This window comes from Hypanus sabinus, chromosome X1 (genome assembly GCF_030144855.1).
Source record: "Hypanus sabinus isolate sHypSab1 chromosome X1, sHypSab1.hap1, whole genome shotgun sequence".
Taxonomy (NCBI): domain Eukaryota; kingdom Metazoa; phylum Chordata; class Chondrichthyes; order Myliobatiformes; family Dasyatidae; genus Hypanus; species Hypanus sabinus.
In genome coordinates, this window is record NC_082738.1 from 63,157,447 (window position 1) to 63,182,639 (window position 25,193).

The 25,193-nt window shown below is 42.3% G+C and overlaps 1 protein-coding gene across 1 annotated transcript in view; it reads left to right on the forward strand.

Moving 5' to 3' along the window:
- The first annotated feature begins 1,641 nt into the window (after positions 1–1,641).
- LOC132384965 (ADP-ribosylation factor-like protein 5B) overlaps positions 1,642–25,193 on the forward strand; it is a 78,566-nt gene continuing 55,014 nt past the window's right edge. The window contains exon 1 of the mRNA XM_059956656.1: positions 1,642–2,028. Within this exon, the coding sequence (XP_059812639.1) occupies positions 1,983–2,028 (46 nt within the window). The 5' untranslated portion in view covers positions 1,642–1,982. The remainder of the gene's footprint in view (positions 2,029–25,193) is intronic.

Consider the following 25,193-nt stretch of genomic DNA (forward strand, 5'->3'; position numbering starts at 1 on the left):
GCAATGTTAGCATCTCCACTACTGTACTTGATGCAGAAAATATTTAGTAACTGTAATTTAGATACTTTGAGTGAATAAAATAAACATTGTATCACAGTTTCTTCAATCTTACAACCACTAACAACCTGTATTCTCCACAATCCTCTTACCTAAACTAATTCAATTATATTGTTGAATATTATATTTATTATTGCATATTACATATTAATTGCCACTGGGGCAGTGAGTGGCAATTTCAAAGTTCGAAGTAAATTTACTATCAAAGTACTGTACATATATGTACCACCCTGAGATTCATTTTTGTGGGCATACTCAATAAATCCATATTAGAATCAATGAAAGACCGCACCAACTTGGGTTTTCAACCAGTGTGTAAAAGACAACAAACAGTGCAAATACAAAAAGAAAGAAATAATAATAATAAATAAATAAACAATAAAAATAGAGAATATGAGATGAAGAGTCCTTGAAAATGTGTCAGATTTTCAATCTCCTTCCCATGTGCTAGTTCGCCACAACCTTTGATTTGGCTTATGACAGTGGTGTCATCAGCAAACTTGAAAATGACTTTGGAGTTGTGCTTAGCCACACAGTCATAAGTGTAAAGTGAGTAGAGCAGGAGACTAAGCACACAGCCGTGTGGTGCACCTGTGCTGATGGAGATTGTGGAGGAGTAGTTGTTGCCACTCTGAGCTGTCTGGGGTTTGCAAGTGAGGAAATCAAGGACCCAATTGCACAAGGAGGTATTGAGGCCAAGGTCTTGATGCTTATTGATTAGTATTGAGGGGATGATAGTATTGAATGCCGAGCTGTAATTGATAAAGAGCGAGTGTCCTGATATATGCATCTTTGGGTTGAGTGAAGAGCCAATGAAATAGTATTTGCTGTGGACCTGATGGTCTATTAGGCAAATTGGAGCAAATCCAATTTGCTTCTCAGGGAGGAGTTGATATAACTACCACCGACCCCTCCCCACAACATCCCTATGAAAAAAGTTCTTCCACAGATCCCCTCTGATGCACCATCAATAACTCACACTGAGACGTAGGCGAGATATCGGCTTTTATTGACTGGAAGAAGGAACCAGGAGTGAGTGTCTATCATACAAGGTCCTGGAGACTGAGGCCGATCTTCAGGCCGCAGGTCTCCTTTATACAGGGGCCTGTGGGAGGAGCCACAGGAGCAGTCAGCAGGGGCGTGTCCCGACAGGCACATAGTTCACCACACCCTCTAAACCCCTTACTCCTTACTAATTTTAGGCACTTATGTTATGTGAGCCTTGGAAGGTCTGGATCCTAAGGGAAATATTTTGATTTGAAAGTGTAAGTTTATTGGTAAAAGTGTGGAAGTGTCAAAATCAGACAGGAATTTACTTAAGTTTATGAAAGGTACATGCTTTATTTTAGAAACAGGAAGATGTTGTTTACTTCTCTGTTATTTATGGTTCTCTACAGAGAGGATCATTTTATTAATTATTTACCGTCCAGGATAAACATTAAGCGCACAATATTCTGAACTCCCGAGATGGGTGGGCCTTTGCTGATTTTGATTGGTAGCTGTAGCGGGGGGCATGCGCAGTAAGGGACAGAGGGTATAAATAGAAGGTATAGTAGGCATGATGGGCAGTCCCCGCTTAGTGGGTGTTTGTATGGTTTGTGTTGCCGAATCGCCAGACTATTGGTGTCTAGTTAAATTCTGCTGGCGGGTACCTTTTAAAAGAAAAAGCCCGAGGTTTTTTATAGCTTTTCAGCGATTGAGAGGTTTTTGTTCCCCTTGAGTTTCTGTTCCTCGATCTCCGGATTTCGGTGGGCACCGCGGCCGCCCTCTAATGCTCTCGACCCTGTGGGAGGGTGGAAATCGACCCCGGTGGATTGGTGCTGAAGCAGGCCGCGGAGTGGGCAGGCGGGTGATCGACGACCCGGGGTTCATTTGACTCTGCCGTTTGGATCTGTGGGCCATACTCTCGGAGGGAACGCAGGAAGATGGGGATGTTTCTGACCAAGCTGATGGGACTCTTCTGTAACCAAGGTAAGGCACCGGCTTGGGCCGGTGGAGGGAGGGGGAGGAGACAACCCAAGTCATAATACGCCGGAGAGAGACCCAAACCCCAGTTCAAAGGAGAGGGGGAGAGACCACGGTCCTGGCTGGCGACGGGAGAGGTGATGGGAGAGCTGGGTACTGGCCGGCGGGTGCGATCAGAAAGAGGTGAAGCGCCATCGGTCATTGGAAAAGCGTTAGGCTACAGTCAGTCAACGATCGGAACAATTTTAATGGAGCATGTGAAAGGCCCTGCCCCGATGAAAGCTACAATTATTACTAAGCAACGCAGTGATTTAAATTATTGAAATATGTATGGTTCTTAAGTGTTTTATATGCATAGAAAGGTAAAATATGTACTATATACTAAGAAAAACATTTGACTAACTGATGCTAAATAATACCGGATGTACCTGTTCCGACCTCAAATCATACTTAAAGACGGACTCAGGAATGGAACTGCCTGTACTTTTAAGTAATTTCTAGATTACTTATAATACCTAATACAATGTAAATGCTATGTAAATAGTTGCTATACTATGTTGTTTAGGGTATAATGACAAAATATAGCCTGTACATGCTCAAGCAATGAGTACTGGAGAGAGAACTTCCAGGTTTTCCCGATCCGCGGTTGGTTGAATCCACGCATACTGAATCCGCAGATAAGAAGGGCCGACTGTATAATAGAATTTGTACTTAAACCTAATAAGTGTTGTAATTGTAGGTGCCATGGTCATGTAGTGGTTAGGGTGATGCTATTACAGCTCAGCATGTTCTGGAATTCAGTTCCGGTGCCGTAAAAAAGTTGTACATTCTCCCCATAACTGTGTAGGTTTCCTCCAGGTGCTCCGGTTTCCTCCCACAGTCCAAAAATGTGCCAGTTAATAGGTTAATTCATCTTAAGCCCATCACCTCTACTAGGTCAAGGTCGCCAACAGCAGCTCACCAGAATCCTTGGACCTGGGCCGATCAGTCCTGTGGCTTCCCCTTTCACCACGCAACTTCGTACATCGATAAAGATCCTTCCTCTTCCAGGGATGAGGTCTTTGGAACTTCTGTTGGTATTTCTGCAGCTCTGGGCATTTATTGGGTGGGGTTGCTCACCCTCATCCTTTTGCAGCTAGGCTTGGGACAGTCCACGCAAAGTTCTTGGGATAATCGGTCACTGTAAATTGTCCTGTCATTAGGCTAGTGATAAATAGATGTGTTGCTGGGCAGTGCAACTTGTTGGGCCAAAATTCTAAAATACCCAGTAAACAAAGCAGAGTTGCTGAGGCGATTATTAGTTTTAAATTTCTATTTATCCAGGCATGTCATAGATCTATAGAGCCATGGATGTTACTTTATAGAAGTTTCAACTGAAAGCTTTACAAGTACAATAAGCTCTGATGTCTTTGGACTATTAGATGTTGCTCCTATTAATCAAACATCTGGGGTGGCCTTGTTCAATTCCTGCTGCTGTCTGTAAGGAGTTGGTATATTCTCCCCGTGACTGTGTGGGTTTCCTCTGGGTGCTCTGGTTTCCTCCCACAGTCCAAAGATGTCTGGGTTATGTGGTCCCATGAGTGTAATTGGCTGATGTGGTCTTGTTGGGCTGTAAGGGCCTGTAACTGTGCTGTATCTCTAAATAAAATTAAAATAAAAATCTTTCTTAATGCACTTTCTTAATTCTTCATGGAGGGTCTCAACTTAAAACATCAACTAAGCCCTTTGCTTCTTGACATGCTATCTGACCTGAGTTGCTGCAGCAGTTCACAAGACAAAGGAGCAGAAGTAGACCATTCAGCCCATCGAGTCTGCTCTGCCACTCCACCATGAGCTAAACTATTCTCCCATCTAGTTCCAATTTCCAGCTTTTTCCCCATATCCCTTGATACCTTAACTAATTAGATACCTATCAATCTCCTCCTCAAACACCCTCAATGATCGGGCCTCCACATCTGTATGTGGCAACGAATTCCATAAATCCACGACCCTCTGGCTAAAAAAATTTCTCCTCATCTGTTTTAAATGGGTACCCTCTAATTCTAAGACTGTGGCCTCTTGTCCTGGACTCACCCACCAAGGGAAACAGCCTTTCCACATCTACTCTGTCCAACCCTTTCAACATTCGAAATGTTTCTATCAGATCCCCTCTCATTCTTCTATACTCTAATGAATACAGTCCAAGAGCCGACAAACACTCCTCATATGTTAGTCCCTGAATTCCAGGAATCATCCTAGTGAATCTTCTCTGAACTCTCTCCAACATCAGTACATCCCTTCTAAGATAGGGGGCCCAAAACTGCACACAATATTCCAAATGAGGTCTCACCAGTGCCCCATGGTGCCTCATCAACACCTCCTTACTCTTATACACTATTCCTCTTGAAATGAATACCAACATAGCATTTGCTTTCCTTACTGCCGATCCAACCTGGTGGTTAACCTTTAGGGTATCCTACACGAGGGCTCCCAAGTTCCTTTGCACTTCTGATTTTTGAATTTTTTCCCCATCTAAATAATGATCTGCCCAATTATTTCTTCTTCCAAAATGTACAACCGTACATTTCTCAACATTGTATCTCATCTGCCATTTCTTGACCCACTCTCCTAAACTGACCAAGTCTCTCTACAACCTTTCCGTTTCTTCAACACTTCCTGTTGCTCCACCTATCTTGGTGTCATCCGCAAACTTAGCCACAAAACCATTTAATCCATAATCTAAGTCACCGCTATACAGTGTAAAAAGAGGCGGCCCCAACACCGACCTCTGCGGAACACCACTAGTAACCGGCAACCAACCAGAATAGGATCCCTTTATTCCCACCTTTTGCTTTCTGCCTATCAGCCAATGCTCCACCCATTTCAATATCCTTCCTGTAATTCCGTGGGCTCTCATCTTATTAAGCAGCCTCTTATATGGCACCTTATCAAAGGCCTTTTGAAAATCCAAATACACAACATCCACAGCCTCTGCCTTGTCAATCTTACTTGAGATTACCTCAAAATATTCCAATAGGTTGGTGAGGCAGGATCTTCCCTTCATGAAACCATGCTGGCTTGGGCCTATCTTGTCATGCACCTCAAGGTATTCAATAAACTCGTCCTTGAGGATCGACTCCAATAACTTTCCAACTACCAATGTCAGACTAATAGGTCTGTAATTTTCTTTTTGCTGCCTCCCTCCTTTCTTAAACAGCGGAACTACATTTGCAACCTTCCAGTCCTCCGGAACCATGCCAGCGTCTATTGATTCCTAGAAGATCATTTCCAATGCCTCCACAATCTCCAAAGCCACCTCCTTCAGTCCCGTGGGTGCACCTCATCCGGTCTGGGAGACTTATCTATCCTTAGTCCATTTAGCTTCCCAAGCACTTTCTCTCTAGTAATCTTGACTGTACCTAATTCTATTCCCTGAGACCTCTGGCTATCAGGTATGTTGCTAATGTCTTCCGCTGTGAAGACTGATGTAAAATACTCATTTTGTTCCTCTGCCATCTCTTTGTTACCAATTATAATTTCTCCAGCATCATTATCAATCAGTCCTATATCTACCTGTGTCACTCTTTTACTCTTCATATATTTAAAAATACTCTTAGTATTCTTTTTTATGTTAATTGCCAACTTCCTTTCATAATTCATCTTTTCTTTCCAAATGACTTTCTTAGTTTCCTTCTGTAAGTTATTAAAAGTCATCCAGTCCTCAGTTTTCCCACTAATTTTTGCTTCCTTGTACGCTGTCTCTTTTGCTTTTATTTTATCCTTAACCTCTCTCGTTAGCTACATTTGTGCCATTTTTCCATTCATGATTTTCTTTTTTCTTGGAATATATTTTTCCTGCACTTATTTCTTGTAGGAATTTCATCCAATTCTACTCTTCCGTCCCTCCATCTAGCTTATTTTTCCAATCAACTTGGGCCAGTTCCTCTTTCATATCACTGTAATTTCCTTTGTAACACTGAAATATTGATACACCTGATACCAGCTTCTCCTTTTCAAATTTGAAACTGAACTCAATCATATTATGATCACTACTTCCAAGGGGTTCCATTACCTCTAGCTCCCTAATTGCCTCTGGCTCATCACACAGCACCCAATCCAAAACGGCCGATCCCCTGGTGGGCTTATGGACAAGCTGCTCCAAAAAGCCATCCCGTAGGCATTCTACAAACTCCTTCTCCTGAGATCCAGTACCTTCCTGACTTTCCCAATCCACTTTCATATTAAAATCCCCCATAATTATCTTGACATTTTCCTTCTGACATTGGGCTAGCCACACCGTTTGCATGCTGACATTGTCTACCTGCACATATGTGATCCACATCTCTCCGTTCCCTATATGTTTCTGTGCCTGTGAAATGTCTCTCAAATTTCAAATTTCATATCTGCTTCCAGCACCTTTCTTAGCAACATTCCCAGCACCTACCACCAAAAAATCCTTCCCCCGCCCCCACATCTTCAAACTCCACACCCCTCCCCTACACCCCCCCCCCCCCACCCCGACCATTTCTTTTTGTATCTCTTTTCTTAATCCCAGTTTGATTGGTGATTGACTCATCAAGCATGTCCTATTTGTCGTGATATATCATGACACAATTGGCCAGTTTTGCACAGTTCTTCATAATGCATACAATTCTTTGGATTGTCAACTAACTGGTTTTGTACCTGAGGTGCGTACTTTGATGCTGCCTTTAGGTATCAATCCTTTGCAATGCACCAATGGAATAAATTCCACAATTAATGGAGTGAAGGGGTTTGTGCTCTTGCAGTGAACAGGGAAGGAAAAAACTTAAATAAGACCAAAAGACAGAAGCAGAATTAAACCATTCTAAAAAAAATAGGCCCATTGAGTCTGCTTCGTCCTTCCATCACAGATGATTTATTCTCCCTCTCAACCCCATTCTCTTGCCTTCTCCCCATAACATTTGATGCCCTTACTAATCAAGAATCCATGAACTGCCATTTTAAGTATACCTAATCACTTGGCCTCCATATTGTCTGTGGCAATGAATTCCACAGATTCACCACCCCCAACTAAAGAAATTCCTTAACTCTGTTCTAAATGGAGGTCCTTGTATTCTGAGTTTGTGCCCTTTGGTTCTCGGCTCTACTGCTATTAGAAATATCCTCATTACATCCAGTTTAAGTAGGCATTTCATTGAATTACATATAACATCTGAACCTTGTTTCATGATTTTGGTAATATTTTGCTTATTTAGTTATCTTTCAACAGTTACTTTGCCTCAAAGTTGAAGTAAATTGATTACTAACATACATATGTCACCATATACTGCCTTGAGTTTCAATTTCTTGAATCCTGGTTTACAGGAAAATTAAGAAATACAACAGAATCCATGAAAAACTATGCATAGCAATGACTGACAAAGATTCAATGTGTAAAAGAGGGCAAATTGTGCAAATAATAAATTCTGTCAACCTCCACTTTAAATATCCCCAGTGACTTGACCTCCACAGCCATTTGTGGCAATGAATTTTATTGATTCCACGATGGACATAAATCTCTACTGCTACTTAAATTCATTGACCAGCAGTTTTTGAAATAACTCATATCCAGCATGGCACGAGATTCAGATTTAAAATGTCAGTTTGTATCGATGATATAAGCATCTGTGGAAATGACCCATGCTCGAAATTTGAAATTGCAAGTTCCAAGTCTGCTCATTGTGTGAGAGTATTTATCCCTCACTAGTAAACCAGATAATTCCTTAATCACAATAGGTTCTACCTGTTGCAAATCCATAGCTTAAACCTTTTGTGATTTCAAGCCAAATTGACCATGTGTGTTTGCCTGCTAGTGTGAGGACAGAATGTAAGTGAGTGTTCTGGGAGTATGCAGTCAGGCTATTGACACCCAACAAGGGGTTGTTCATGAGATCCTTTGTCTTTTTCTGGTCTAGTATATTCCCATTCCTGCACCTGTTCAAAATGCATCAGTAGGCAAGAATATTCTGCTCAAAAAATTCCCAAAAAAAAATCGTGTGAATGTGATCAAGTACTAAAGCATGCTAAAAGTAATATCATTCCATGAATGTTGGTATAATTTAAATCATACTGAAGCTGTAGTTTAAATTTTACTATTTGGTGTAAGAAGGTGAAGGAGAGGGAGATTGCATAGGCTGAGATTTATGTAAAGGAATTGTGTTGAATGAGATTCTTCATGCACATTTCTAGCCAGTTCAACTTTTGATGTCATTTCCTCTGGTTATTTGGAGTGAATGGAAGGCTCAAATTTTCTGTTACAGTAATACATTTCAAAAGTACTTTTATTTGTGTAGGGCAAAATCCGGAAAAGCATTGCAACGGGATTCATTTTTAAGCTGCAACTACTCCATCTTTACCATTACATGAATCAGCAGAGATGAAACGGTTTAAGTGGGGGTGACTGGAACTTTGTGTCAAGTTATGGTTTCTTCTCTCTCTGCCTCACCTTGAACTTCATCCTCTGTAGTAGTGACCAGGAAGGAAGGCTTGCAAATTCACAATCTCAGGATGTCCCACAGTGTTTGATCATTAATGCAGTACATTTGAAGAGCCAGTCATATCATACAGCTATATTCCTCAAGATACTCATTAGATATCTGTTTAGATGTTTAAAGTTGCCGTTTCAGCAGTCACATAGAAGAATGACCAAACACCTTGTTGTCCACGTTTCGTCTTCTGAGTAATAGTTGTGAGGGGTTGGTTATGTAGATGCTTGTGCCTTTGGTTAATCTCCCCACCACTCCCAGCTCTATATATGTTAGCTTAGAAACTAAAAACATCAATACAAGCTGGTTTTCCAAGGCTAGTAGTTTGGTGTGCTACTGAGCTTCCATGGCCCCTGTGGTTTTACATTATTTTGCAGGATGGTGGCTTAGCTACACAGTAGCATCACAGCTATCATAGTGCTGTCTGCAAGGAACCTTTTCACCGTGAGTGTGTGGGTTTCCTCCAGATGCTCTAGTTTCTACCCACGTTCCAGAGTTGTACAGGTTAATTGGGTGGCATGGGCTTGATGGACTGGAAGGACCTGTTACTGCGCTGTATCTCTAAATAAATAAGAAAGATCAGTGGCACTACTGGGGGACAAGTTATCACAAGTGGAATATACTGCTGAGAATAGAATGCAAATCTGCACTTTTAACTTCAGCATGGATCATTTTTATGGTTTTCTTTTATCTGTATGAATTGGAGGGCTCGTAAATCTAGATCTTGTGTCTTGCTAGGGAAAGATTACTTAGAAATATAGAAAACCGACAGCACCTTTCAGTCCACAAAGTAGTGCCGAGCATGTCCCTACCTTAGAAATTAATAGGTTTACCCAGAGCACTCTAGTTTTCTAGGCTCCATGTACCTATCCAAAAGTTTCTTAAAAGACCCTATCATAGCCGTCTCCACCAGCGTTGCTGGCAGCCCATTCCACGCACTCACCACTCTCTGCGTTTTTAAAAAAAAACACTTACCCCTGACATCTCCTCTGTACCACTTTAAACCTGTGCCCTCTTGTGGCAACCATTTCAGCCCTGGGGAAAAAGCCTCTGACTGTCCACACGATCAATGCCTCTCATCATCTTGTACACCTCTATCAGGTCACCTCTCATCTTCCATCGCTCCAAGGAATTTTAAATCAGGATTTTTCATGTTCTGATGTCTCTGATAGTGGATTAAACCTTGCACTGTCATTCTCCCTGAAATGCATACTCATGGCTAACTGGATTGTGGAGCACAGGGTTGTTTGAAGCCTTGTTTTTTTTTTACTATAGTTGGAGACAGAGTGCAAGAGGCAGGGATCATGTGATAATTGTAGAACTATAAGAGAACAAGGATATGAGATAAAATAATTGGGGCATCAAGGAACAAGGGTAGGAATCCAGGGTATGAGGGCTACTGTTCAGGAAATTGACGATGGAAGGCTGGGGCTAAGACCATTGAGTGCCTTGTAGATTTCATGAGCTTCAGGAGGCTTTCCCAAATTCAGTATTAATGTATCTGAAGTGGAAAGATCTGTCTGATCTTCAACATGCAGCGTTATATACAGCCATTCCATGTGTTTTAATAGGTTAGTCCTATTTTGGTAGTTAGTTTCATATTGTTATCAATCAACTACCAAGCACAAGCTGCAATCAAATTACTCTGCCAGTTTCCTTCATGGTTGGGTGTTATTGGGCCAAAGATGCTTTTACTTTTGGCAAAGGGCTTCTTGGGATTGGATCTGAAGAGTAATAAACTGATAGAAAAGCAGATAAATGGGGATTGTTTGCTGGTTTGTTGATTTCTCTATTGTGACTGCGTTAAGGTGAGCATTATTTGAACTGAAATCAGAAAATGCTGGAAAGGCTCTGGGTCAAGCAACATTTATTGAAAGATCCCATTAATGTTTTAGATTGAATACCGCCTCGTTACATCATCTACACAAGCGATTCTGCAGATGCTGGAAACTCAAAAGAAACACACAAAATGCTTGAGGAACTCAGCAAGCTCTTTAGATGCTGCCAGATTTGCTGAGCTTCTCTAGCATTTTGTGTGTTACTTGCTAAGTCACCTGATGGAGGGGCATTAATCTGAAATGGTAACTGTTTCTCTTTCCACAGGTACTGCCTGACCTGTTGAGTGCTCCGAGTATTTTCTGTTTTTAGTTCAGATTTCTAGCAATTGCGGGTTTTTTAAAATTTTCAGTCATTTGAACTGTCAGTTTGTGTTTTTTTTAAAAGGTTATAAGCACGTTTCATGTTGGTTTTATCAAAAACATTCCATTTTGGTGTCTTAATATTTTATGTTTGTCTTGATGTGCGATGTGTTTGGGGATATAACCTGGATCCCAGTATTTGCATTCTATTACATTTCTAACATTGAGAATCCAGTTCACTCATTTCTGAACTCCACCAGGTGGACAGAGGGAAAGGATCTTGGGATGTACTGCAAGTATCCTCAACGGAAATCAACCCCTGTTGAGGAAATGATAACTGCTGGAAAATTTTGTCACATTATCACTCAAAAGTAGGGAAAGAGCCTTCTAAGAATGATATTATAAACTCTGACTCCATACACCAGGAGCATACAAAAGCATGGCTGAAGGAGTGCATCTCCTCACAGATCACATAACTGTTTGTCTTGTCAGACACTTCTGAAAAATTATCTTTATTTGTCATAATGGCATCAGAACATAAAGCGAAATCGTTATTTTTCGTGAATGACAAATACAGACTGAGAATTGTGCTCAGGATAGTAAATGTTGCTATGTTTCCAGCAACCAGCATTATATGTCCAACCTAACTGTACAGCTTTGGAATGTGGGAATAAACCGTAACACTTGGAGGAAACTCAGCCATGGGGAAGGTGTACAAACTCCATACAGACAGGGATGGGAATTGAACCCCAATTGATGATTGCTGGCTCAGTAAAACGATTGCTCAAATCACCACGCTATATTGAGGTCCTATGCCCCACCTATGGAAGAGTTTGCAGTTCTTCGTGACCTCATCATTCACTTCAGAACCCACAGAACTGTTTTGAAAATAAATTGTCCCAAATGCTAAGGGAAAAAAATCCCTATAATCTGCAGATTAATCTTTAGCTTCAAGGTTTGATAGCTGCCTGGTATTAAAGTTCAAAGTGCGTTTATTATTAAAGTATTTATATTGTATGCAACTTGAAATTTGTCTTCTTACAGGCAGCCATAAACAAACACGATTGAACCCATTAAAAAAAATCCACATAACCAAGACCATCAAACACCAAATGTGTGAAAAAAAGTAAAACAAATAATGCAAATAATTTTTAGAAGTATATAAATAACACAGAGAGAATTAACCACAGTGTTCCTAAAAGTGAACCCACATCTGCAGAGCCAGTTCAGCGCCCAAGTGAAGCTGATATTCAGGAGCCTGATGGTTGTGGGCCATAGCCACCGAGGCAGTTCAGTGCTGAGGCATGTGTCAATGGTTGCAGGCCCCAGCTGCAGTTAGTTCAGCGTTGCAAGTGAGTAAACCTCACGGAATAGAGAGCTGGACTTGGTTCATCCTTCGCCTCGGCCTTGACGCCTTGATCAAATCGCACAAATATTGAAAAGAGGTAAACAAAAACACATGCGACATGAGTCCCAAAAAGTGAATCCACAGCTGCGGAACCCATTCTGACCTCAGACAAGTGAAGCCTGTTTAGGAGCCCAATGGCTGCTGCCAAGCCTTCTGGCATGGAACCCAAAACTCTTCCACCTGTTGCCCAACAGTGGTAGTGAGAAGAGAGGGAGACCGGTCAAATGTAGGCAAACAGCGCTGAACACCTGTCTATTTTCTGCTCTCGTCTTCAACGATTTTAATCTTCAAAGGTTTCAAAGGTACATTTAATGTCAGGGAAATGCATACAATATATATCCTGAAATGCTTTTTCTTCGCAACCATCCAAAAGGAGTGGCCCTAAAAAATGAATGAGTTAAATGTTAAAACCCCAAAGTCACCTCCAGCTCCCCTCCCTCCCATGTGTAAGAGGCAGCAAGCAACGATCCCCCCTCCCCCCACCAACAAAAAAAAATAACGGCACCCACCTCCGAGCACTCAAGCGTGCAACAAAGCAACAGCAAAGACACGGACTTGCAGTACCCCAAAAATTATTCATTCACCCGGTATTTGCCATACCACAGGCTCTCTCCCCCCCCCCCCCCCCCCCAATAGGGGATATGGGGAGAAGGCAAGAACGGGGTACTGATTGTGGATGATCAGCCATGATCAGATTGAATGGCGATGCAGGCTTGAAGGGCTGAATGGCCTACTCCTGCACCTATTATCTAAGAGGTGGCTTTGTTTCACAGCAAGAGGGGAGACATAACAAACAACTCGCTGGTTTACAATGTTAAGTCTGTTGTGTCGTTTCTTCCAACTCCCACGACACACCGATCTCCTGCCAGGACACCGACCTTTGATCCGCCAGTCTCCAGGGCCACAGGATCTCAGCCCTGCAAAGGTGAGCTGAGCTCTTAGGCTGCACCCTTGCCATGTTGAGCAACGGCCAGTCATGAAACCTCAAGAGCGGGTCCCATTCCTGCAAAAAAACATAGCGTGTAACTCCAGGTCAGGGTCTTCAAAAGAACCCTGAAAGGGAAAAAAAGAGATATTAAAGATGGAAATAGAGCTGTTTCCGAAGATGCAAGCAAAGGAGTCGCCGTTAGGTGCTATTGTCTCCTCCTAAGCTCCCCCTCTTCCCAACAGGTTCTCTCGTCTTCCCTCCTCTTGCTCAACGCTTTAACCAGTGTGAAGTAATAGGGCCACCCACAGGTTCATCTTTCGCCATCATACCTTGACGCAGCGTCCACCACCAGCAATGGTCGTACCTGCATGCTCAAGAGCCTAGTTCGCCGAATCCCCCAGAAGACTGCAAAAGCGCCAATTGTTTAGTCAGTTCAAAAGAATTACCTTAAAAATGCTGCAGAATGCAGCTATCACAGTTCAGAAGAAGTAGCATATATACTAGAGTATTGAGTAGTTTTGTGAGCTGAATATAAAACGTCACCACTGGTTGATAGCATCATTTTGTTTATTAACCATATAACAATTACAGCATGTAAACGGGCCATCTCAGTCCTTCTAGTCCTTGCTGAACGCCTAGTCCCACCGACCTGCACTCAGCCCATAAGCCTCCATTCCTTTCCTGTCCATATACCTATCCAATTTTCTTTTATGACAATATCGAACCTGCCTCTACCACTTCCACTGGAAGCTCATTCCACACAGCTCTGAGTAAAGAAGGTCCCCTTGTGTTACCTGTAAACTTTTGCCCCTAACTCCCAACTCATATCCTCTTGTTTGAATCTCCCCTACTCTCAATGGAAAAAGTCTATACACGTCAACTCTATCTATCCCCCTCATAATTTTAAATTCCTCTATCAAGTCCCCCTTCAACCTTCTATGCTCCAAAGAATAAAGACCTAATTTGTTCAACCTTTCTCTGTAATTTAGGTGCTGAAACCCAGGTAACATTCTAGTAAATCTCCTCTCTGCACAACACTCCAAATTTGGCCTCACCAATGCTTTGCACAATTTTAACATTACATCCCAACTCCTATACTCAATGCTCTGATTTATAAAGGCCAGCATACCAAAAGCTTTCTTCACCACCCTATCCACATGAGATTCCACCTTCAGGGAACAATGCAGCATTATTCCTAGATCACTCTGTTCTACTGCATTCTTCAATGCCCTACCATTTACCATGTATGTCCTATTTGGATTGGTCCTACCAAAATGTAGCACCTCACACATATCAGCATTAAACTCCATCTGCCATCTTTCAGCCCACTCTAACTGGCCTAAATCTCTCTGCAAACTTTGAAAACCTACTTCATTATCCACAACACCACCTATCTTAGTATCATCTGCATACTTACTAATCCAATTTACCACCCCATCATCCAGATCATTAATGTATATGACAAACAACATTGGACCCAGTACAGATCCCTGAGGCACACCACTAGTCACCGGCCTCCAACCTGACAAACAGTTATCCACCACTACTCTCTGGCATCTCCCATCCAGCCACTGTTGAATCCATTTTATTACTTCAATATCCATTTTACTACCTAACAATTGAACCTTCCTAACTAACCTTCCATGCGGAACCTTGTTAAAGGCCTTACTGAAGTTCATATAGACAACATCCACTGCTTTACCCTCGTCAACTTTCCTAGTAACCTCTTCAAAAAATTCAATATTTGTCAACGCACAAATCCATGTTGACTGTTCCTAGTCAGACCCTGTCTATCCAGATAATTATATATACCATCTCTAAGAATACTTTCCATTAATTTACCCACCACTGACATCAAACTTACAGGCCTATAATTGCTAGGTTTACTCTTAGAACCCTTTTTAAACAATGGAACCACATGAGCAATACGCCAATCCTCCAGCACCATCCCCGTTTCTAATGACATTTGAAATATCCTGTCAGGACCCAGAGACTGATCCACTTTTATATTCTTTAAAAGCACCAGTACTTCCTCCTCTTTAATCGTCATAGTTTCCATAACTACCCTACTTGTTTCCCTTACCTTACACAATTCAATATCCTTCTCCGTAGTGAATACCAAAGAAAAGAAATTGTTCAAAATCTCCCCCATCTCTTTCGGCTCCACACATAGCTGTCCACTCTGATTCTCTAAGGAACCAATTTTTATCCCTCACTATCCTTTTGCTATTAATATAAATATAGAAACCCTTTGGATTTATTTTTATCTTACTTGCCAAAGCAACCTCGTATCTCCTTTTAGCTTTTCTAATTTCTTTCTTAAGTTTCTTATTACATTCTTTATATTCCTCGAGCACCTCATTTACTCCATGCTGCCTATATTTATTGTAGATATCTCTCTTTTTCTGAACCTAGTTTCCAATATCCCTTAAAAGCCATTGCTCTCTCAAACTTTTAACCTTTCTTTTCAACCTAACAGGAACATAAAGGTTATGTACCCTCAAAATTTCACCTTTAAATGACCTCCATTTCTCTATTACATCCTTCACATAAAACAAATTGTCCCTATCCACTCCTTCTAAATCCTTTCGCATCTCCTCAAAGTTAGCCTTTCTCCAATCAAAAATCTCAACCCTGGGTCCAGACCTATCCTTCTCCATAATTATATTGAAACTAATGGCATTGTGATCACTGGACCCGAAGTGCTCCCCAACATATACCTCCATCACCTGACCTATTTCATTCCCTAACAGAAGATCCAACACTACCCCTTCTCTAGTTGGTACCTCGATGTATTGCTGCAAAAACTATCCTGCACACATTTTACAAACTTCAAACCATCCACCCTTTTGCAGAATGGGCTTCCCAGTCTATGTGTGGAAAATTAAAATCTCCCACAATCACAACCTTGTGCTTACTACAAATATCTGCTATCTCCTTACAAATTTGCTCCTCCAATTCTCGCTCCCCATTAGGTGGTCTATAATACACCCCTATAAGTGTTACTACACCTTTCCCATTCCTCAATTCCATCCAAATAATCTCCCTAGATGAGTCCTCTAATCTATCCTGCCAGAGCACTGCTGTAATATTTTCTCTGACAAGTGTTACGTATCCCGTAACTGGATAACTCACCAGCAAAGATAGAGAGGTCCGTTGGAGTCTGATGGCACTATTTTTAAATGTTTTATTCAAAAGGGGAGCACAAAAAGCAGGGTTAATACAAACATTCAAATCGTATATGTCAGTAAAAATCGATCTAAAACGCGGGTATAGCAATAATCATCATTATGAAATAATCTCGACTGTTGTCTAGGGGATAATATATTGTCCGTTGGAAATATAAAAGTCACTCAGAAGTCTGCAGACTTTTGCCCTCCGGCTGGGTTTCACGTGTTTTAGAGGGATCGGTGAAAACGAAAAGAGAACTTGCCTGGGTCTTTACGTAGCCACTCCGTTAAATCAGGGGAGCGTTGTTTTCCCCTTTGTTAGTGCGATGTCTTTCTCGGTATCAGCCACCCACTCCCTAGGCCAAAGGAGTTAGGAGCGCACGTGGCGTTGCGCGGCTTCCAGCTCTCACGGGAGCATTGAGCGATCGAGTTCTTCGGGAGCGTCTCTCTCTCTCTCTCTCTCTCTCTGGGGTTACCGCCTCCTGCAGCCCCCTTTTATCTTTACCTGCCGAGTTGTGGCTGTCCATCAGAGTAGGGTGATGCAATCTCCACCCCCACATTGCTCGAGGGTATTCATGCCCATGGTAGTTGTCACGTAGCCGGGACATGCACGTGACACAGGTGCCCCTATGAACAATGGTCAAAACCATTGCATTGTCTCTTGCTTCCGAGTCCCGAATTAATAGCGATCTTGCGATTCTCCGGAAGGAGGGGGCTGCTCCCGCTCCTTCGGCCCCTCAGAGCTGTGGTACCTTCATAACACAAGCAATGCAACACCTCCCCCTCTTGTCCTTCCAATTCTATCACACCTGAAGCAATGAAATCCAGGAATAATTAGTTGCCAATCACACCCCTCCTACAACCTTATTTCACGAATAGCTATAGCATCATATTTCCGGGTATCGATCCATGCTCTAAGCTCATCCACCTTTCTTACAATGCTCCTAGCATTAAAATAGATGCATTTAAGACTTTTTCCACCTCTTACTCTGTTTATCCCTAATGGTGCAAACAATTTTACTATCTTTTTCTTCCTTCTCCCCTACATCTTCGGTCTGAGCACTCCCCTTTTCTGTCACCTGCCTATCCTCCCTCACTCTGTCTACAAGCTTTCTCTGTTTGTGAACTAATCTCTTCAATTTGATTCCCACCCCCCAACCATTCTAGTTTAAAGTCTCCCCAATAGCCTTAGCAAATCTCCCCGCCAGGATATTGATCCCCCCCCCCCCCCCAGGATTTAATTGCAACCCATCCTTTTTGTACAGGTCACACCTGCCTCGAAAGAGGTCCCAATGTTCCAGAAACTTGAATCCCTGCCCCTTGCTCCAATCCCTCAGCCACACATTTATCCTCCACCTCATTCCATTCCTATTCTCACTGTCGTGTGGTACAGGCAGTAATCCTGAGATTACTACCTTTGTTGTCCTTCTTCTCAACTGCCTTCCTAACTCCCTATATTCTCCTTCCAGGACCTCTTCCCTTTTCCTACCTATGTCATTGGTACCTATATGTACCACGACCAGTGGCTCCTCACCCTCCCACTTCAGGATATCTTGGACACAATCAAAAACATCTTAGACCCTGGCACCAGGGAGGCAAACTACCATTCGGGTCTCCTGACTGCATCCACAGAATTGCCTATCTTACCCACTAACTATTACTACTACTATTACTACTACTATTACTATTAATACTATTACTATTACTACCCTATTACTACTGCCTTCCTCTTCCTTTCCCTACCCTTCTGAGCCATAGGGCTGGACTCTGTGCTGGAGGTACGGCCATTGTTGCTTCCCCCAGGTAGGCCCCCAACAGTACTCAAACAGGAGTACAACCACTGGGGTACTCTGACTCTTCCCCTTCCCTCCTCTAACCGTGACCCACTTGTCTGTCTCCCATGGTCCTGGTGTGACCACCTGCCTGTAACTCCTCTCTGTCAACTCCTCACTCTCCCTGACCAGATGAAGGTCATCGAGCTGCAGCTCCAGTTCCCTAACACGGTCCCTTAGGAGCTGCAGATCAGTGCACCTGGTGCAGATGTGGACATCCGGGAGGCCGGGAGACTCCAGGACCTCTCACATCCGACACCAAGAACAACAAGCTGCCCTCACACTCATAATTCCCCCTTTCCTCAAATAACAGGAAAAATTGAAAACTAAACCTACCTTGCCTTGTCCGCTTCCACCTAAGCCCATTGACCCAAAGCCCTTAAGCCTTCACTCTGCTCCCAGCTCACTCTACTGCCCACTGTATGAAGCTGTGTTCCTTTTATGTCTTACGCACTTCACTGCCCAAAGTCACACGCCTGCACAGTCCTGCCTCTCAACCCTGATGAGAAGAAAAAATTAAAATGGCTCCCGCAGCACTCCCGTTCTGATTCTCAGACTTCCTTCTCCAAATTCGAAGCCAAATTAAGGCCAAATGGTGCCTTTTCTCCCTACTAGCTTAGATTCATGGCCTTGTGTAGAGCAATGGTGTACTAAGAAGTGTTAATTTAGCTAGCAGTTGAACCTCTGAGGAGCTAAATGATCCAAACTAATCACAGACGAGAGAAAATCTCTTGAAATTGGAAATTCAAGCAACGCACACAAAATGCTGGAGGAGCTCAGCAGGTCATGCGGCTTCTATGGACAAGAATACACTCAACATTTCGGCTTGAAGCATTGGCTACTCTTTTCCATAGATGCTGCCTGGCCTGCTGAGTTACTCCAGCATTTTGTAAGTGTTGATCCAAACCAATTATTTTTTGACAGTGAATGAATTCCTAAAGAATTGCAGTTTTTGTAGTTACAACCAGCTATTTTCCACACATCAATGCCTTTGTTTTTGTGGGGCTTTTATTTTACATACCTTAGTAAATTGAACAACTGGTTTTATTTTTAAGCCGCAGTGTTACTTTGGATTGTTTTATTGCTGTCTTCTGCTGAGTGTGATCTCGCAAGCTTTGGAATGAAAAGTATTCTCCTTTCCGGGTTGCTCTGGTTTGTTCCAGTGTACGGCTGTAGGACTTGCATTCTAAACCCGCAGGTAACTTCAGGCTGGATTGTGGTGGCATTGCCATTTTGTCTAAACAGAAGAGAACTCTGACTTCCCAAAGGCCCTTTTCAGAGAACACCCCAATTTATCTCTATTAATAATAAACAGATTCTGTAGATGCTGGAAGTCCGGAGTAACACACACAAAATGCTGGAGGAACTCAGCAGGTCAGGCAGCATCTATGATGTGGGGTGAAGAGCCAGTTCAGGGCAAGACCAGAGTCCTGATGAATGGTCTCAGTCCAAAACACCAGCTCTTTATTACTTTCCATAGATGTTGCTTGACCAATTGAGTTTCTCTAGCAATTGCATATGTAGCTCTAAATGCCACCATGGACGTCACTGAGGTGGTCAACTTAATAGCCCCCTGAACTGATGGGCATGCTGGACCATCTCAGAGAGAAGCTGAGACAACCACCAAGGACATTGAGTCCAGGCAAGCAATAGATGAAACATTTGTATTTACCACTGTTGTTTAATGGTCTCCACTACTGATTCCAGCTCTTTCCATTTCAGATTTACTTCTTTGCTTAAATTCAAATTCTCCAACTTGTTTAGTACTGGTTGGCTCATTAGAGGAAGAATATAGAAGCTTTAGAGGGTGCAGAGGAGATTTACCAGGATGCTCCCTAGATTAGAGAGCACATAGGTTGAGCAAGCTAGGGCTTTTCTCTTTGGCACGAAGGATGATGAGAGGCAACTTGATACAAGTGTACAAGATAATAAGAAGCTTAGACTGAGTGGGTAGCCAAAGACTTCCCAGAGTGGAAATGGTTAAGTTTAAGGTGATTGAAGGAAAGTGAAGTTTGTCAGAGGTAACTTCTTCACGCAGTGGTAAGTGCCAAGGATGGTGGTAGAGGTAGATTAATTTGGGGGTATTTTAGAAACTCTTAGGCACATGGATAAAAGAAAAATGGAGCAGGGAAGGTTTAGATTGACCCAGAGGAGGTTAAAAGGTCATCCTGTCTGTATGGCATGTACATTCCCTAGTAGAATTTGAACTTGTCTGAGAGTTGATCCTCCATGTCCTCAGTTTCTGTCTAATATGCTACCTTGAGATACAGAAGCCTGAAGGCATAAACTCAGCAATTCAGGAACAGCTTCTTCCTCTCTGCCATCGATTTCTAAATGGACTTTGAAGCTTTGGACACTACCTCACTTTTTTAAATGTACAGTATTTCTGTTTTTGCACATTTTTAATAATATTCAATATACATTATTAATCTACTTTATTATTATGTTTTATTTTATTATTATTTTTCTCTCTGCTAGGTTATGTATTACATTGAACTGCTGCTGCTAAGTTAACAAATTTCACGTCACATGCCAGTGATAATAAACCTAATTCTGATTGAGGTACAGACAGTGGTGGGTATTGAACTCCAATTGCTGGCACTGTCATAGTGTTATGCTAACGGTTATGTTACCATGCTGCCCATCTCATCGTAAAGACATCTTGTTAGATAGGAAGCATTCCCTGATTACAACACTAAATGTTGAGAGACTGAAGCCACATCCTATTTGCCTATCCTGTTTTTTTTGTTCTTCACTCATGCTTTCTTATCGCCAGGGAGGACTTGTGGCACTGGATGTGCATTTTTGAATGGGGAGCATTGTAAACGGCACATATCCGTAAACAAGTGTTCCTGGGAGTTTAATTGTGTGAGAGCCTAAAGAGGGAAGAAGAAAGTTGAGTTGTTCAATCTATGTATTGCATGTTGTGAAGGCTTGCAGCTGTTACTGTTTGGGTTTTGTTTGACGTGTCTCTATAAAGCTGACAGCTGTTATTTGAATGCCAATGGCCTCTTTTCACATGGAGGATGAAGTGGAATCCTCAGATGTTGTTGCAGAGCTGTGTTTCAGGATGCCAGCTCCATGGTTTCTACATTTTGCAGTCAGGTTTGTGGTGACAGATGGCTGTGTGACTTCAATGTAGGCAAAACATTCACCAAGTCGTGACCTTTTGCAGATCCGTGTCTCAAGTTTTGAACTGATTCCACAACCTATGATCTCAGCTTCAAGGACTCTACAACTCATGTTCTCAGTACTATTTATTTATTGTATTTGCACAGATTGTCGCCTTTTGCATATTGGTTGTGTGTTGGTCTTTGCTTTTTGTGTAGTTTTTCATTGATTCTATTGTATTTCTTTGTTCTGTGAATGCCTGCAAGAAAATTAACCTCTAGTTAGTATATCACGACTTATCTGTAATTTGATAATAAATTTACTTTGAACTTTGAATTTTAATATCAATTCTCATTTAATTGGGGTATTTTGGAATTAATACCTTTACACTATTTAAATCACTGGAGAGGTCAGCTTAATAGCCCCTGAGCTGATGGGCATGCTGGGTCATTTCAGAGAGAAGCTGAGACAACCAGCGCGCACATAGAGTCCAGGTAAGCAATAGGTGAAGCACTATCCAAATGTTAAAAGGCCTGAACAGATTAGATATGGCAAAGTTATTTCCCATGGTAGGGGAGTCCAGGACAAGAGGGCACAAATTCAGGATTGAAGGGCGTCCATTTAGAACAGAGATGTGGAGAAATTACTTCAGAGGTTGGTAAATCTGTGGTATTTGTTGCCACAAGCAGCTGTGGAGGCCAAGTCATTAGTTGCATTTAAGGCAGAGATAGATAAATTCTTGGTTAGCCAGGGCATCAAAGGGTATGGGGAGAAAGCAGGGGAGTGGGGCTGACTGGAAGAGCTGGATCAGCCAATGATTGAATGGCAGAGCAGACTTGATAGACCAAATGTCCTGCTTCTGCTCCTATATTTGGTGCTGTCTCTTTAAGTAGGAAGCAAGTTAAGCTTGCATTTCTTTAACAAAGTTTCATGATCTGAGGGTGTCTACCATTCAGCTAATTAGGTCCATGACAGCTCTTTCTGAATAAACTACCATTCCATTCCCTATCATTCCCATAGCTCTGCTCCTTTCTGTTATCTGTCCCTTACTCTTTTTCTGAGGTTGTGGGAGCAAGCTGGGACAGTAGGGACAATATGGCATTTAAAGGTGGTTGTAGTCTTAATGCTATTGTAATAGGGGAACCTGTATAGCCTGTTTGCACATAGCAGGATCTCACACAGCAATGTCGCTGATTGAATGTGCATGTTGGTTTTGTCAGTTTGAAGAACTAGCCTGCTTTAGCTTTAGACAGGAGATTTACCAAGATGCTGCCTGGACTAGAGAGCAAACAGGAGTGGGCAGCCAGAAAATATTTCTCAGGGTGGAAGGGGGCACTATTTTAAGGAGATTGTAGGAAAGTTTAGAGAAGGGGTGTCAAAAGTATATTGTTTTATATAGAGTGGGGTGTGTGTGGAATGCCTTGCCAGGGGTGGCGGTAGAGTCAGATACATCAGGGGCATTTAAGAAACTCTTAGACACACGGATGATAGAAAAATGGAGGACTTTGTGGGAAGGAAGGGTTAGATTGATAGAATAGGTTAAAAGTTCAGCATAGGTTGTGGGCTGAGGGCATGTCCCATTGTGTTCTATCTAAAATATTTCTGCATTTTTTGTCAGAGAAGAGTAGAGCCTGTGTGTTAGCATTTTGTTAGAAAGTAGTTTGATGCTACTCAGGGCAAGGTAGTCCACTTGACTGGCATCCTGTTCACTACCCTAATCATTCATTTTGTCCAACACTACACTGTAGCTACAGTATATTCCATTTACAGAATGCCCTGGATACTCACCCAAACTACCTTCGAGCCACCTCCCACTTATGAACTCTAATGATGAGGCAAAGGGCAGCATGTCATGGGAGCCTGCAAATTGCCCTCGGTACAGTAGTATTGCGGATACATAACGCTTTACAGCACTGGCAATCGCGGTTCAATTCCTGCTGCTATCTGTAAGGAGTTTGTACCATCTCCCCATAACCACATGAGTTTCCTCTGGGAGCTCTAGGTTTCTTCCTCATTCCAAAGTTGCTGGCATATTATGTTGATGCCAGAAGCATAGTGACACTTAGAGTCTGTAGTCATTGATGCAAATACCTTTCTGTCTTGGAATTGTAGCTCTGTTCCCTCATCACTGGGTTTAAATTCTGGAACTCCTCCAACACACCATGAAAAGAGCTGCAGCATTTTAGAAAAACGAGGCATTTGAGGATAAGCAGTTAATATTCCAAAAGTAAAGAATTTTTTTAAATTGCTGTAGACACTGTTGCAAAAGCTAAGTCTGTACAAGAATGGATGTCTGTGCTGCATAGTCTCCAGAATTGAATTTAAAATTCATCTCAAAGTAGATTAAAAGGTTGGCACAACATTGTGGACCAAGGGGCTGTACTTGTTCATGAGCCCTTCGTGAACTTTGAAGGTTTGGAGGCTGCTTAGATAATCCAATAAGCTTCAGGGTAATGAGGTGTCAAACAAATCTAAGTGTTAATATATTCACTAAAGGAGCAGAGTCTGTACATGCTTGACTATATGTTGCAAATGGTACAAAACCTTTAATTTCAGTAAAAGTTCAGTGAGGTCCTCCATTGAATCATGTAATTGCAGTTGGGGGTGTTTGCAAGAATAGAAGGATTTAAGACCATATGACATTGGAGCAGAATTAGGCCACTCACTCTAATGGTAGAGTTTGCTTCACCATTCTATCATAGCAAATTTATTATTCCCCTCAACCCTATTCTCCTGTGCCTTCTCCCCATGACCTTTGAAGCCATGTCTAACCAAGAACCTACCAACCCCCGCTTTAAACACTCAATAACCTGGCCTCTGTATCCATCCATGGCAATGAATTCCACAGATTCATTACTCTCTGGCTAAAAAAAAATTCCTCCTCATCTCTGTTCTAAATAGACAATTCTCTATTCTGAGGCTGTGCCCTCTGGTCCTAGACTCACCCACTATAAGAAACATTCTTTCCACATCCACTCTATCTAGGCCTTTCAATGAGATTCTCTCTTACCACCCCCCCCCCCCCCAAATTCTTCTAAGCTCCAGCAAGTACAGAACCAGAGCCATCAAACACTCCTCAGAGACTGACCCTTTCATTCCCAGAATCATTCTCCTGAACCTCCTCTGGGCCCTCTCCAATGCCAGTTTATCTTTTCTTAGATAAGCAGCCCAAAACTTCTCGATACTCAAAGTGCAGTCTGCCCATTGCCTTATAAAGCCTCAGCATTACTGCCTTGCTCTTATATTCTAGTCCTCTTAAAATAAGTGCTAACAATGCATTTGCCTTCCTTAGCACCGACCCAACTTGCAAGTTAACCTACAGGGAATCCAGCACAAGGACTTGCAAGTCCCTTTGCACTTCTGACTTTTGAATTTTAACCCATTTATAAAATAGTCTACACCTTTATTCCTTCTACCAAATTGCATGACCATGCACTTCCCTACACTGTATTCCATCTGTCACTTTGCCCATTCTCCCAATCTGTGCACGTCTTTCTGGAGACACCCTGTTTCCTCAACACTGCCCGCCCCTCCACCTATCTTTGTATCGTTTGCGAAGTTCTGTCATCCAAATTGTTGACATACTGTATAACATGAAAAGAAGCTGTCCCAATACCAACCCCTGCAGGATACCACTAGTCACTGGCAGTCAACCAAAAAAGTCCCCTTTATTCTCACTCTTTGCCTCCTGCCAGTTAGCCAATCTTCTATCCATGCTAGTGTCTTTCCTGTAATGCCATGAGTTTTTGTTAAGCTGCCTCATGTGTGGCACCTTGACAGGCCTTCTGAAAATCCAAGTAAATAACACCCCCTGACTCTCCTTTGTCTATCCTGCCTGTTATTTCCTCAAATCATTCCAACAGATTTGTCAGGCAAGTTCTCCCCTGAAGCAAACCATGCTGATGTTGGCCTGTTTTATCATACATCCCCAAGTATTCCGAAACCTCATCCTTAATAATGGATCCCAACATTTTCTGAACCCCAGTGATCAGGTCAACCTATAATTTCCTTTCTTCTGCCTCATTCTGTTCTTGAAGAGTGGAATTTTTCAGTCCTCTGGAACTATGCCAGAATCTAGTGATTCTCAAAAGATCATGAC